Source organism: Oryctolagus cuniculus, chromosome 16, assembly GCF_051225735.1.
Source record: "Oryctolagus cuniculus isolate XC-2025 breed Fujian yellow rabbit chromosome 16, ASM5122573v1, whole genome shotgun sequence".
Taxonomy (NCBI): Eukaryota; Metazoa; Chordata; class Mammalia; order Lagomorpha; family Leporidae; genus Oryctolagus; species Oryctolagus cuniculus.
The window spans coordinates 55,492,915-55,509,233 of NC_142882.1; the positions used below are offsets into that span (position 1 = coordinate 55,492,915).

At 46.6% G+C, this 16,319-nt stretch overlaps 1 protein-coding gene across 1 annotated transcript in view; it reads right to left on the minus strand.

Moving 5' to 3' along the window:
• Window positions 1-232: 232 nt before the first annotated feature.
• HIBADH (3-hydroxyisobutyrate dehydrogenase) overlaps window positions 233-16,319 on the minus strand; it is a 250,045-nt gene continuing 233,958 nt past the window's right edge. Inside the window, exon 7 of the mRNA XM_089316030.1 lies at window positions 233-2,157. Coding sequence (XP_089172156.1) covers window positions 2,070-2,157 — 88 coding nt within the window. The 3' untranslated portion in view covers window positions 233-2,069. The remainder of the gene's footprint in view (window positions 2,158-16,319) is intronic.

Here is a 16,319-nt window from a genome sequence, read left to right on the forward strand (position 1 = left end):
CAAGTAATGGGGTTCCTGCCACCCACATGGGGGACCTGAATGGAGTGCCTGGCTCCTAATATTGGGCTGGCCCACTCCTAGCTGTTGTGGACATCTGGGGAGTGAACCAGCAGAGGGGTGATCTCTCTTTCTTTCCCAGGCTGCTTTTTAAAAAATAAAAAATAAAGCAAACATTTAAATTATCATTTCATATGTTCACAGTAGCCTCATAATAACACTTTACAGATATGAGTTTCTTGACACGTCTTTATTGAGGAAGCTCAAGAGGGAGAAGATCCCAATTGCAAACTGGGAACAAAGATTTTAATATGGGACACTCAAAGTCACTTAGAATGGCAAGAATTGATTTCAGAAAAGAATCTCTGTTTCCTGGCAACCAGCTCAGCAGTCCCTGAAGGGCACTTGGAAGGAAAGCGGAATCGATGGGAGGGTCAAATGCTTTCTTTCCCAAACATCCATTTTGCATGTGATGGCTGCTCCGTGCAGATTCTGCAGGGTGTTCCTCTCTGGTTCTGAAGATCTGGGGTCCTGCTGTGCAAATGCATGCGCTGGGGGTGAGAAATTGCTTCCACTGAGTTTATTGGCATTTCTTAGAGCACGTGTGCTCAACGAAAATTATTACAGGTAAGAGCTCTGTCCGTTAAAACAGCACTGTGTAGACCACACAGTGATAAATATGGTCAGGGAGACATCCAAGAAAAGCTCCCAACAGATCTTGCCAATACCAAACACCAGCCTTCATCAGGGGTTGCTAAATCTTCCTTCTGACCCTGAAGCCACCTGCTGGGTCCTGATTATTATTATTTTTTTAAAAAATCAGACTGAATTCTTACTAGTGGAAATTTATGCTGTCTGGAAAGGGTGCTAGAGTAAGACCGTCCTTGGTCCGAACCTTGATTTCTGCATGGCCTTGAGAAACGTACTGAACACGGCCAGGCCCTGACTTCTTTAGGCGTTGTCAGAGTGTAAAGTATTATTTTGGAGTGTTGATAAGATACTTTGGTAGGATTATATCTGCTGCTTGGTACATATTTAAGTCTTCCCCGAGTACAGCATATCACTCATTTTCAAGAATTCGCAGGGAGGTCTAGACCAAATTGAAAACAGAGTACTAACCAATGCCATAGCATTGAGTGTGGGTTTCTCGTCCAGCTCTCAAAATGCTCTAGCAAGCACACAGCATAACTCCATAGGACTTAGAAACATGGACTTCCACAGTGGAGCCTCCAAGCTACAGGAGGCCCTGGTCAGTTCCATCAGTTCTGTGAATGAGTCCTTCTCAGGAGAGCACTGTGGCACCTGCAGGTCACCTGTGTTTGTGTGGTGGGGGCGGAGGCAGGGTGCCAAGGACCCCTGGAGCCCTGGAGCTTGGAAGAACCCTGTTGGTGACTGAGACACCTGTTCCTATATTCATGACCATTATTACTTCGTGTGCTTGAATAATACCATTATTGCATATCATATACATGGTCAGAGAGACAGCCAAGAAAGCTGAGTGCAGACCTCACCAGTGCTGAAGACCAGCCCTTACAAGGGGTCGCTGAATTTTTCTCCTGGCCTTTTAATGTAGGACAGACCAATGAGGAGTAACAAATAGATGTAGTGAGTTGCCATTTCCTGCTCACTCAACACATATGTTATCAACATGTATGGTGGGCTGAATATGTGACTACTAGATGGTAGGCACACAACCAGTGAGACCCAACCTGACTACTGGGGGCGCTGCAGATACCTAGAACCGACTGTGATGCTGCCCTTGGCAGGGTTAACCTGGGCCTCAGTCTCCCCATGCCTAAATAAGGGAGACCCAAGCCGGGGGATTCCCAGAAATCCATTCTACCTTGGTTGACATTTTTATGAAAGTTTACCCTGAATTCTTTAAAACAAACTAACCAGAAAGAAAGCATAGAAAGATAAAATAAGAAACATAAACATTTTAAACAATATTACAACATTTTTAACTTCCTCTCTAAAACAGATTTGGACTGAACTAACAATGATGGATTCATCTAGAGATTCATCCGATTTGAGCTCAACTTTAAATGCCACTGTGAATGAATTCCGAGATCTCAGGTGCTCTTTTCCTTCCTGCCTTTGGGCTCTGGGCTTGCTGCCATCCCAAGGTTTCCAGGCTGATTCTTCTCCTTTTCCCATTGCCTGCGGGAATTGTTTAGCACCTGTGTTAATTCACTTTTATTTAACCCTTAGCATCATCCATCAAATTCTCACATGTCCATTAGTGCATCATTGTTTTAGCAGGGTGTTGAACAACTCAGTCAATCTCTGCCCACGTTCCAGCAATGATCGCTGCTGTCTCTTCTCCTTCCTCATCTGGCTCCAGCCATAACTGGGTGATGGCAACATCTACAGGTCTCTCCCATCCAGCCCGATTCTTTCCCACACCCTCCAAAACACTCGGCTTTCAAAACTGGACAGAGCGATATCATGGTAGACACTGTTGTGCTATGAAAAGCAAGATTTGCTTATTAAATAAATGAGGTTTCAAACTTTAACTGGAATTTGTCTTTTGAAAATATATTGCCTTCAATTAAGTCATACGTGAGTTAGACTTACAGCCTACGGTTTGCACAAGGCTCATATTGTTATAATTAGCAGATGAAGTAAAGGTCATAAAACACACTGATGAGGAAAATGCAACTTGAGAGTATGTGAGAAGTGTTCACTGTAAACATTTCAATGGCTTTTTCATCACCCTGTTCGTAATTTTAGCACAAGCTAAATGAAACTGAAGCATAGGATAAAATAAGGAGGAGCTGCTAGAAGACCCAAGTTAAAGTAATTAGCAGATATTGTTAGGACTGCCCAAAGTCATCTTGATCCACGTGTCTTATCTGTCCATTCAGTAGTTGTACATTGGAAGGAAACAAAAATAAAATACAGCAAAATGGCAGGTAAGCCAATGAACACAATGCTTTTGAAACAGGGTGAGTTTTCTGGGTGGTGGTGGCATTGGGGACACAACAGGGAAGACTAGGGTGCACCGAGCGGTCTAAAGTATGGAGGTGACAAGGGAGAGGCAGGTGAATGATGAGCAGGCTGGTCAGGCACACACTGGAACAAAGAGCATTTGAGGAGGAAAAGATGTTCTTAAAGGGAAAAGCAACTCCTAACCCAGGAGTGGGTGTTTGCCAGTGAGGATGCCCCCGCCCCACACTGCAGGACCTGGGTCTGAAACCTGGCTGCAGCTCCTGACTCCAGCTTCTCATCTGGGAGGCAGCCCGAGTAATGGGGTCCCTGCCAGTCCCATGGGAGCCCTGGATTGGTTTCCCAGTGCCCATGGCCCCATTCCCACCATTGCAGGGTTTGGGGAGTGAATCAGTGGTTGAGAACTCTGTCAGACTCAAATAAATAAGTTTTGTATTTCTTTTTAAAGATTTCTTTTTAATTATTTGAAAGGTAGATTTACAGAATGAGAGAGAAGGAGAGACAGTGAGAACTCTTCCATCTGCTAGTTCACTCTCCAAATGGCCACAATGGCCAGAACTGGGCCAGGCTGAAGCCAGGAGCGAGAAGTTCCTTCCAGGTTTCCAACGCAGGTGCAGGGGCCCAAGCACTTGGGCCATCTTTCATGGTCTTTCCAGGTGCATTATTAGGGAGCTGGATTGGAAGTGGAGCTGCTGGGACATGAACTGGGGCCTACGTGGGATACAGGCATTGCAGGCAGTGGCTCTACCTGCTATTCCACAGCATTGATCCTAAATAAGCCTTTTTTTTTGGAGAGAGACTCCCGACCCAGAATCTTGTCTTCTTAAAGGGATTTACGCAGATGAGAAGGGAGGAGTTCCGTCAGCCAAGCTCTGGCTGAGGGAATAGCAGACCTCACAGTGCTGGTGTTGCAGAGCCAGGAAGGACGTGAGCCCTGCAGTGCCGTAGCCTCTTCTCAGCAGGCTCGCAGCCTCTCCTCCTCGCACATAGTGGGGAGTTCCCGCCTCTGGGCCATCACATGTCCTCTTCCTTTGGGCAGAACACTCTTTCCCCAGAGAGTCACATATCTTGTTCTCTCACCTTGTTGGGCTCTTTGGGTACACACAGCCTTCTCACTGGGGCCTCCTCTGGCCATCCTATTCAAAAGTGAACGTCCTGTTTTCGTTTTTTTTCCCTGTAAAACTTATTACCACTAACGTGATGTGTACATTAGTCATTGTTTGGTTTATGGCCCATTGTTCCCTCCTGCAAAGTGCAAGCTCCCTGAGCACAGAGAATTCTGTCATCTTCGTCTGCGGCTGTGTCTCCAGGATGTGGAACAATGTGTGCCACACAGAGGTGCTCGCTCTCTTTGCTGAGTAGATGAAGCACACGATGAGTCATATTTGCAGGACTAAATTGAAGAACCTTAAAAATCAAACCAAGATGGAGTGACCTAAGCCAATACCATTAAAAATAAGAAGTCACCTTTGCCCCAAATAAAAATTAAAGTTTAAAATTACAGCCCTAAACTTTTTCCCCCAAAGCGAAAATTAGGTGCAGCTATAAAATAAGGGACCCTATGCTTAGCTAGCTGCGGCACTTGTGCCTGGCTGTGCTAAGACCTAACCCAGTTTGTGAACCTCCTAATACTCAAATAACGGTGTGGGAAGCGGGACGCCGCTCTCCCACAAGGGGAACAAAGGGAGCGAGACGTCGTCCCCCCTCAGGGTGAACAAGATGGCGCTGGCAGGGAAAGGAACTACTAAAGAAGTAAACAACAAAATGGCGACGAGGTGCATGCCTCCCGTGTGATCCCGTAGCTAATCGGATAGAAGACGCATGCCCTTCACATGATCAGCTCACGGACTGGACTGCTGTGTGCATGGACTCTATAGTGCTTTTGATTGGTCGCTGCGGGTATATAAACCGTGTGGCTTGTACTGGGGGCACTCTCCGGACTCCCGAGTTCAGAAGGCCCATCTGCGCAGATGCTGAATAAATCTTCTTGCTTTTGCTGGAGTCTGAGTCTCTGGGGTGTGCCTCTCGACGTGTTAGCATCCTCACTCCAAGGGTCTAACAAAATCATTAGTTTTTTTTTTTTTAAGATTTATTTATTTATTTGAAAGTCAGAGTTACACAGAGAGAGGAGAGGCAGAGAGAGAGAGAGAGAGAGAGGTCTTCCATCCACTGGTTCACTCCCCAGATGGCTGCAACAGCCTGAGCTGCACCGATCTGAAGCCAGGAGCCAGGAGCTTCTTCCAGGTCTCCCACATGGGTGCAGGGGCCTAAGGACTTGGGCCACCTTCTACTGCTTTCCCAGGCCACAGCAGAGAGCTGGATTGGAAGTGGAGCAGCTGGGTCTCAAACCAGTGCCCATATGGGATGCCGGCGCTTCAGGCCAGGGCGTTAACCCGCTGCACCACAGTACCGGCCCCTAAATCACTAGTTTTTTAAAAAATAAAATTATTATACTTCAGGCTAAATATGATAAATGGAACACACACATTTTGTCTGTTCCCTCTAGAAACTTCTCTGAACAAATAGGGCAGAAACTCACAAAGACTAAGAGGGCAAAAGAACAGACAGCAGTAAACAAGAGATTTCAACAGAATTTGATGGCAGATAGCCTTAGCTCTTTACCCAGGCTGAGAAAAGCAGAAACACACCTGCAGATAGAAGCAAGGTATTAGTGGCAGGTGCCCCTAGAATGACTCGGGATTTGGAAGCACCTTGTAGCTCCCTTGCACCTTTTTAAAGAAGCTGCTAGAGGGGCCAGCGCCGCGGCTCACTAGGCTAACCCTCCGCCTGCGGCACCGGAACCCTGGGTTCTAGTCCCAGTCGGGGCACCAGATTCTGTCCCGGTTGCTCCTCTTCCAGTCCAGCTCTCTGCTGTGGCCTGGGAAGGCAGTGGAGGATGGCCCAAGTGCTTGGGCCCTGCACCTGTATGGGAGACCAGGAGGAAGTGCCTGGCTCCTGGCTCCTGGCTTCAGATCGGCAGAGAGCGCTGGCTGTAGCGGCCATTTGTGGGGTGAACCAACGGAAGGAAGACCTTTCTCTCACTGTCTAATTCTGGCTGTCAAAAAAAAAAGAAAAAAAAAAGAAGAAGAAGAAGCTGCTAGAGGAAGCTCTCCACCAAAACAGAGGCGAAATCAAGAAAAACTAAAATTTAGGATTAAGGAAACAGAGCTGTCCTTAAACACCAGACAAAATGAGAATGAAGGGAAACTTCAGCCTGACAGTAGTTAGCAGGCCCAGATGGTAGCAGGACAAGACTCCCAGGCAATCTTAGAGAATAGAAGAAACAACAGCTGATGGACAACCTAGTGTATCTGAGCATACTGAGAGGAGATTCTATAGTTTCTATAGTTCTGTCAGAGAATTTAGGCTTCAATTCATTATCCAAATGAGAAAACAAAGCAACTACTCTCTCCAGAGAAAACAAAAAGCCCTACAGAAAAGGGAATGGAATTGTAGTCTACTAGTATGTTCGAACTGTGAATAATATTTACTTATTTCACATAACACTGCATTGAGAGCCAAGGGTGAGACCAAGTATTTGTTGTGTGTGGGGAGGTGATAGTGTAAGAAAATAAAACTATAGTTGGATAAGAACAGATGTTATTTAAAAATGAAAAATAAAAAAGCAGCAGCAGCATATTATGTAGGATGATGGAAGTAAAAACAAAAAGAAATGGCTACAAGCTGAGATCGATGGCCTTTGGAAAGCAGATTAAAGGCAGGGCGGGGTAGGGCCGACACTTCGGTTTTTAGTTGTGAGCTCCATAAGCCTTGACTTCTTGTGCATGTTGTGTTGTTACATAAATAAAAATAAAATTAACAAGTGTAATTTATGCTTCCATTATTAACCTCGGGGAAAAGGATCTTGAAATAAAATGTGTTCACTGTTTAACCCCCAAGCATAGAAGATATTTGATTGAATGAATGAATGAGAGCTGTCATGAACTTATTCAGAGTGAGAACTTACTGCTGGCAGCTGGTAGAATGTTAAAAAATCCTGCACGGGAAAAGGATCGACGCCCAGGGAAGATATGTAATTGTGTACCCCACTACAATGGAGCCCTGGGTTTCTGCTCGGTTTAACCTATTACACAGTGTAAGGCTGGCAAAAATTGCTCATTTCCATAGAGCTGACTCCGCAGATTTAAAAAGTCCTGAATGGGAAATAAATATGCTGCTCTTAATAAATGTCTAGTTAAGGTATAGTTAATATAGTTAAATGTGAAAGTGTATAAATGATGTATTTTAATCGCATTCAGAGCGCATTTCGGGATTGAGATGAATGCAAACTTAAAAAAAATTCTAACATCCTCTAAACACATTGTCTTATCATAGTAAATGATAAATTACTAAAGAAAAATGTTATTCTGCAATGTTTTGAAGATTAAGTAGAGTATGAGTGAAATTAACATTGTGTGTAAGTAGAGCTGTGACTATATCATGTCAGGGTGGTAATAAAATTGCAAAGGGGAGAGAATTAGAGTTTTATGCCACAGAAATGGAAGTAGTTTTCATTTTAATTGTTTTTCTTTAAATGGATTGTTTCTGTAATGTAGTATATTCTTTCCAGTTCACAGATGTTCAGGAGGGATAAAAGAGTTATAAAATATTCTAATGTAAGCTTTTAAAATAGCTTTTTTGGAACAGAAAGAGAGCAGCCTAACGAATTCAGACTTTTTAGAGTACAATAAAGCATTCATATCGCAAATTTAGTGATTCGCATTTTGTGATATGGGAAAACAAATGGCCTTTTAACATTTCTGCCACTGTTGGCCTTTTAGTCATATAAATCAGTTCATTTATGATTTTGCTGTTTTAAAGTCAGGTTTCTCTATAATTTCCCTTCTTCCTCCCTTGCCTCATGTCCTGCTGGCAGTTTTTTATTCTTGGCATTGGGGAAGTGCACTTGGGCAGGCACTTGGCCTAGCAGCTAAGACGCCTGTATCTCTCCTTGGAGGACCCGGGTTCAGAACTCGCTACAGCTCTCTGACTCCAGCTTCCTGCCAATGCAGATCCTGGGAGGCGGCAGTGATGGCTCGAGTGACGGGGCCCTGCCACCCACGGGAGAGACCTGGATGACATTCTTGACTCCTAGCTCCCAGTTTTGGCCCCATGGAGGGGCTTTTGTGTATCTGGGGTATGAAAAAGCCTATGTGAGCGCCCCCACCCCAATCAAATACATGAGAAAAAGAGGGGGTGGATATTGGCAAGTGGTGAAGACACCACTTGGGGCACTTGCACCCCATATCAGAGTACCTGGGCTGAGTCCCGGCTGCTCTGCTTCCTGTCCAGCTTCCTGTTCATGCACACCCTGGCAGGCGGCAGGTGTTGGCAGAATACTTGGATTCTCGCCACCATGCACGAGATCCAGATTGAGTTCCAGGCTCATGGTTTTGACCTGGCCCAGTTCCAGCTGGGGCAGACATTTTGGGAGTGAACCAGTGGATGGAAGATCTCTGTCTCTTTTTGTTTCCCTGACTTTCAAATAAATAAAAAAGAAAAGGAGAGGAAAAGAGAAAAGTCCTTATTCTCTCTATCATCTAAAGGTGCTCAGGACTTGACCTGAGCTAAGCAGGATGCATCCATTTGTTGTGCGAAGCCAGAGCTTCCAGTTATCCCTCTGGCTCTGGTCAGATCCCGTTCCCGGCCACTCTGGGCTGGCCCTGCCCAGGGGTGCTCGGTAGCTCAGGTGCAGCAGCAGAAGCAAGGGTGCTGTGCTCCTCAGAATTCCGCCCTTACTGCTTCTCATCCCCTTCTCAATTGTCTTTCGGAAGCCACTATTTTTCCATGATTCTTTGTAAAACCACTCGTATTCTTTATGCACAGTGGTTCTCATTTATCCCTGGGGCTCTGATTCTGTTCCCCTCACGGTTGCTTTCTCCTTCCTTGACACACGGTCGGGGCCTAATATACCCGAGGGCTTCAAAAGTTTGTGGGAAAAAATTGAATTAAAAGACCATTTTGGTTCAAAAAAATTGAAATCCATGCCTAGCTTTTTCATAAAATATATTTTCCATGAATGTGTTGAAGACTCCTTGTATATATGGATTTTGAAATTTTGGGGGGCTGGTGCTGTGGTGCAGTGGGTTAAAACCCCAGCCTGCAGCACTGGCATCCATGTGGGCTTCCATTCGAGTCCCAGCTGCTCCACTTCCAATCCAGCTCCCTGCTAATGGCCGGGAAAGCAGAAGATGATGGCCTGGCTGCTTGGGCCCCTGCACCCACATGGGAGAACTGGAACAACTCCTGGATCCTGGCTTCGGATCAGTGCAGCTCCAGCCATTGTAGCCACTTGGGGAGTGAACCAGTGGATGGAAGACCTTTCTCTGTCTCTGAATCTACCTCTTTCTGTAACTCTGATTTCAAATAAATAAAATAAATCTTTTTGTAAAGAAGAATTTTTTGCACCCATACAGCTTTGAATTCCATTTCCCTTGAATTTTTTGAAGCTTCCTTATACATCGTAAGTGGAAAGCCAGGAACCACTGCCCTGTTTGTCCTAGAATTCTGCTGTAAACTAGCACTGGCTTTGGAAATGGGACACTATCTTTTACGTTTTTGGCAATTTTTTCATTTGTTTGAGTGGCATAGAGAGACAGAGACAGAGAGCTCCCATTTGCTGGTTCGCTCCCCAAATATCCACAATGCCTGGGAATGGACCAGGTCAAAGCCAGGAGCTGGGACCTCAATGCAGGTCTCCCACATGGATGGCAGGGACCCAGTCACTTGAATCATCACGACTGCCTCCTAGGAGCTGCATGAGCAAGAAGCTGCAGTGAGAAGCCAGAGTTGGGAATCAAACCTAGGCACTCCAATACGGGATGTGAGTGTCCCAGCTGGTGTCGTAGCCACTAGATGAAACACGTGCCCCGAATGTGTGTAAATGAAAATGGAATATCCAGTTATATGCAATTTTTAAAAATTTATTTATTTATTTGAAAGTTAGAGTTGCACAGAGAGAGGAGAGGCAGAGAGAGAGAGAGAGGTCTTCCATCCGCTGGTTTACTCCCCAGTTGGCCGCAAAAGCTCCGGGTCTCCCACGAGGCTGCAAGGGCCCAAGGACTTGGGTCATCTTCTATTGCTTTCCCAGGCCATAACAGAGAGCTGGATCGGAAGTGGAGCAGCCGGTACTCAAACTGGTGATCATATGGGATGCTGGCACTGCAGCTGGCCCCAGTTATATATATTTTAAAAATATTTTTATATATTTATCTGAGAGGTAGAGCTCCAGACAGAGAGAGGGAGAGATAGAGAGAAAGGTTTTCCATCTGTTGGTTTACTCCCCATATGGCTGCAATGCCCAGAGCTGAGCTGATTGAAGCCAGGAGCCAGGAGCTTCCTCCGAGTCTCCCTTGCAGGTGCAGGAGCCCAAGCACTTGGGCCATCTTCTGCTGCTTTCCCAGGTCATTAGCAGGAAGCTGGATAGGAAGAGGAGCAGCCAGGACTAGAACCAGCACCCATATGAGATACCTGTGCTGAGATGGAGGTATAGCCTACTATGCCACAGCACTGTCCCTGTTACATACATTTTAAAAGTGACCAATAAGAAAAGGACAAATGATAGAATGAAGCCCTGAAGGAAAACACAGTCTCACAGGTTCCATTCTGCACACTGGAAAGCTGTATTTTCTTTGGTTTTGAAATTCCATCAGTTAAGCCAGGAGGTCACAGTGACCCTTCCAGTCTATCCTCCCCTCCACAACCCAATAAAAACCCATTTTCTGTGGGAAACACTACCATTTGGTGATGTTTTATATCAGCTGTTTAGAGAAATAAGCTATTCTACTTTTCTATCATTCCACGTACAGCTTTCAGCCTCAGAGTGTTTTCTAGATTTTTTCTAATGCATTATCTGATTTCACTTGCGAAAATGCTTTCTGAGAATTACGACCAATTCATCCTTCCCTCCTTTCCCCTTTCCTTTCCCTTCTTCCTACCTTTTCCCTTACCTCCCCTCTTTCTCTCCTCCCATCAGGAAGGTTGCTGATGACACTCAAAGCATTAACTTCACGTCAAAGCCAAAGTTGTGTGAAATAATCGCACAATAATACGAATCCTGGCATTATCTTCAATGGCTCCCTGATGACTCAGCCCTCACTGGGGAAGTCAAATGAAATCTTGGCTGCACAGACTTTGTGGCCATGGATGCTGTCTACTGTGTTCATCTCCGGTCACTGGGTCTTCCCTGTATATGTGTCTTCTTTGGAGATGCACAAGCAAAAATCAACTGCTTGAAGGGTTGTCTTCACTCCTTGCTGTAAAGAAGAGGGAAAGGTGACAGCTGGAGGGTACTTCAAAAAGCTCATGGCAAATGGAGTTAAAATACAAGTCTAGTTTGGTGCACAAAACTTGTGAAATCCATGCATGCCGGGGTCTCCCAAAGTTCTTGGGAAATGGTTATGAAAAACCATGTGTGGGCCAGCGCCGTGGCTCAATAGGCTAATCCTCCGCCTAGCGGCGCCAGCACACCGGGTTCTAGTCCCGGTCGGGGCACCGGATTCTGTCCCGGTTGCCCCTCTTCCAGGCCAGCTCTCTGCTGTGGCCCGGGAAGGCAGTGGAGGATGGCCCAAGTGCTTGGGCCCTGCACCCCATGGGAGACCAGGAGAAGCACCTGGCTCCTGGCTCCTGGCTCCTGCCTTCGGATAGGTGCGGTGCTCCGGCCACAGCGCGCCGGCCGTGGCGGCCATTGGAGGGTGAACCAACAGCAAAAGGAAGACCTTTCTCTTTCTCTCTCTCTCTCTCTCTCTCACTGTCCACTCTGCCTGTAAAAAAAAATGTGTGGATTTCAAAAATTTTTTGCATCAAAATCAACTTGTATGTTTATTCCATTTTCCCCCTGAACTTTGGGAAGTACTTGCATACAGCTGTCCGTAATGGAACTGGGGGGAAACCTGGGCACCTGAGTGAGGGTCAGCAAGCACCACAGAGTGGAACGGGTGCCCACAGGCAAATGCCAGGAAGAGAAGGTGGGACAGTAAGGTGCCGAGCAGGCATCCAGAGGCACCCACTGTAGGTTACCTGGCAGAAGGCTCTTGGCATGGATTTGGAAAATGTTCTTCCTCTAGTTCTCTTTCCTGGCTGCATTGCATGTTAAAACCCTAAGGGGAGCTTCTCAAAGCTCCCAGAGCCCAGCCCACACCAGCAGAATCTCTAGGAATAGTGGAACCCAGGCAGCATCCCTTTTTCCAGATCTCCAGGCTCTTCTGGCGTGAGGTCAAGACTGTTCCGGATGGGTGCTTCTCAGGCGTTGACGTGCACAGAAACCCCACAGGGCCCTGTCACCTCAGTTGGTCTGGGTGGGACCTGGGATTCTGCATCTCTAACAAACTCGCAGGTGGCACTGATGCTCCAACCACGGACCACATGCTGGTAAATGACACCTGGGAGAATCTGATTGGACAGTCAGGACTTGTTTTCTTCAGCGCTCCTCATCCCGGAGTACATGTGGATGACAGTGACACTTCAGATGTCACTAGCTCTTACTTCAATCCGTTTTCACAGGTGGGCAGCACCCCTACACCCATTCACAGAGAGAGACTGTCATAAATGTGACTATCGGTCCTTTGGTCATTCTGAGGGTTCGTTCACATGTGTGCTCACAAACCTTCCCAGGTAATGTCTACACAATCCTTCCCTCCCTGCCTTCTGTTAGCTTTGCTAGTTATTCTCCACACTTGGGCTCCAATCACAGACCCACAAGATTGCAGTGGGGGAATCCAACCAGGAGATAATTCTAAGCAAAAGACACCAATCTGTGCTCAGAATGACTTGTCTCTGGGGCCGATGCTGTGGCATAGCAGGTAAAGCCGCTGTGTGCAGTGCCAGCATCCCAAATGGGCACCAGTTTGAGTCCGGGCTGCTCCATTTCCAATCCAGCTCTCTGCTATGGCCTGGGAAAGCAGTGGAAGATGGCGCAAGTCCTTGGGCCCCTGCATCTGCAAGGGAGACTCGGAAGAATCTCCTGGCTCCTGGTTTTGGATCGGCTCAGCTCTGGCTGTTGTGGTCATTTGGGGAGTGAACCAGCAGATGGAAGACCTCTCTCTCTGCCTCTGCCTTGTCTCCCTGTAACTCTGCCTTTCAAATAAATTAAAAAAAAAAAAAAAGATGACTTGTTTCAGACTACCAGATGTAGCTCGAGGGGTTGGCCTTTACCTTCCCTTACAGTGAGTTTTCCCTTGGGAGGCTCCCTCCCCAGTCAATACAAGAAGGCACCTGGGGTCCACCTCTCAGGATGACAGCCCTGTTCGATCTCTGCCTATTTCCCCCTAGAGACCACAGCCACAAAAGCCTCTTTTGTTGGTAGAAAGAACAGAACAAGTCTGATGGCGAAAGGAGGATGTGGGGACAGGAGGAAAAGCGTTCTTGGGAGCAGTTAACGCCAAGGAACAGGACTGTCACAGTCCAGGGTCCCCAGGGGACTCCCTGCACTGCTGCTGCGGGCACTTGCGACCTTCTGGGACGGCCTTCACAGACGGGGCGTCTCATCCTCCGGGGGACCGTATGTGACTGGGCAGTGGTTGGTGGAGTGGGGGTGGGGTTTCTCATGAGTAAGGGGTTCTGTGGTTAGGGAAGCACCTCCCCTCTCCCTCTGTCCCGCCAGCCCTTCTGTGAATCCTCATCGTTTGTCCTTGTGATGCGCATGTGGATATGGCATATGCTTACACCCCAGACTACTGCTAGACACACGGTTCTCTTTCCCTCCACTAAAACCCACGTGTTTTTGTTCACATCCTCTGAGCTCCTGTCTATGGAGACAGGTAGCTTGAGCAATGCAGCATTTGACTCTTAGTAGAGTTCAGACGTAGAAAAGCAGAGATATATCTTACCGAAGGCTTCACGGCCACAATGCTGATGTGTGAAAAGCCAGATTCTACAGACATGCAAATTAAATGGTGCTGGACCCTTCATTTTACAAAACTTCCATTAAATAGGGGGTTCCTAGGATGCACTCACATAAAGGCAGTTAACCTCCCGTATGTATGAAGCAGGCGTACCTCTCAGGCTGCATGAAGCATACCAGCTATTCTTCAGTCATGAGGTCTGCAGTTAACTGCCTTTCAAGAAGAAAAAACCCTCATGTTTTTACTTTTGCAGTTTGAGGCTATAGAATAAGGCCCCAAATCATCTTTGGAGCCAAGAAAATTTGGTCCTGGAGAATGAACAAGGTGTAAGATGCTTCCCAACATTGCAGCAGCCCTTGACAGAGCTACAAAGCACGAACTCTCCGTTCAGGTTGCAGCTGTGGCTGGCTAGATCCATGAGTCCTACTGTTGCTGGGGCATCCTGTAGAATGATGAGATTCGCTGGCTCAAGCATGAAGTCCTGTCCATGGCGTGGGTAGATGTTGCTAAACAATAACTCACTGTTCACCAGTGTTTCCCCCTCAACCTGCTGGATTTGTCCAAGTAAGCCCAAGTGGGCGATTGATAAAGCACTTCTGGACTGAAGGGGTCTTGGGAAAGCTTGTAGGCCAATCACCCCATTTATTATTGAGGAAAAGGTAAACAACTCTCCCAGCATCATAACACAAATGAAGGTTAGAGTTCAGGCTATAGCTGAGTGCTCTTGGCTTACAGTCCAAGACTCTTTCTGTACTGGCTAACATCCCTCTACCTGCAACATGGAGAGACTCCATGCAGTTCATCTGCCAGTTCACCTGTTCATTACTAAGGAATGACCACTATAAAACTCCAAGCACTAAGTTTCTCTAACCAGGGGTGGCTCTGCCAGCAGGTTGACATACCAAACCCTCAGCTTTTCCATGTGCACCTGCTCCGAAGCCTGGCACTCTCTTTTCAACAACCTCACTCCTAGCTGGGGTCTCAGCCCCCTCTAGTTCTCTCCTAAGGAGCTGAAACCTTCTGCTCCCGCATACACAGCCATGGTGGGGCGTTAATACTGGCTTGATTTCCTCCAGAAATGAGCAATAGCTCCTTGACTGTTTTCTATGGGCTCCACATGGCTCCAAATCACAGCCCATGGCCACGGGAACTGCCAGCTCCCTCAACAAAATTGGGAACTTTGTGGACCCCACGAGAGGCCTTATTTATTACCTCTCCCAGAGAAAGCAGACTGGGGCAATAATCGTCAAAGTAATATTTACCCCTTAATAACTGCCTATTTTTATACCGGTGTTAGAGGTTAATAGCAGTGTTATTTACTCCTCTGCCAAAAAGAACTGAAAGATGTGAAATGTAGCAGTCAATAAAGCTGAACAGTCAGATAAATAACATTCATATTATTTCCTGACAAATCCTTCTGCAACCCAGGGATATAAATAAACCTAAGGAAGCAGTTCCTGCATTACAAGTTTACTGATGTGTAAAATGTAATTTTAAAAAGAGCTTCAAGCCCCAGCAGCACTGGATTCTATAACTATATACACCGACAGACAGCCCTCAGGATTGCGTGCATGCACACGTGTGTGAGCCATCTGGGAGCACACGCTCATCCTCAGACATACTTGCCATGTGCATGTGCACACACGGAGTTAACTGTGGCCTTCGTACCTCTCACTGCCTCTCGACTCCAGTGGTTTTCTTCCTACCTTCTTTCATTTGCTTCCTATCTTGCTGATGGCTCTTTCTGTTTTTTTTTTTAAAGAAGTTATTTTTAAGAATTTATTTGAAATTCCATTTATTTGAAAGGCAGAGAGAGAGAAATAGAAAGACAGACAGGCAGAGATTTTCCATCCACTGGTTCACTCTCTAAATTCCTGCAACAGCCAGGGTTGGGCCAGGCCTATGTAGGAGCCAGGAACTCAGTCCAGGTCTTCCACGTGATGGCAGGGGCTCAGCTTTCCACACCATCACTGCTGCCTCCAGGGTGTGCATCAGCAAGAAGTTCAAACCCAGGCACTCCAGTCTGGGATATGGGAGTCCCAAGCACTATCTTAACCACCGCAGCAAATGCTGGCCCCAATGGTTCTTCTTAGTCTCTCCTGTTAGGTTCTTAAGCTGGAGCCCACGGGGCTCTGGCTGAGTTCCAGGCTTTCAGCTCTAGAACCTTTCTTGGTGCCCCATCCATTCCCAGGTCAAGTCACAAATGTATTTCTCCCTCTCTCCATCTCTCCTCCCACTTTGATAATACATAATTGGTTCCTTGACATATTCTTGTATAATAGGCATCTCAGTCACAGTCTGACCACAGTATAGCTCTGGATTCTATCCCAACTTGCTTTCTACACCCCACCCGCTGCTGTCCCAAATCAGTCCAGGGTACCACCTGCCACACAGTTAATTGCTTGACACATCAGCACCTTTTAAATCCCTTTCTGATAGTCACCTATTTCTGCCCTACATCAAATTGCCAAGTAAGTCCTGTAAGCTTCTTCAAAATACGGAAAATGTGGATTCTATCCATTCATACATCAT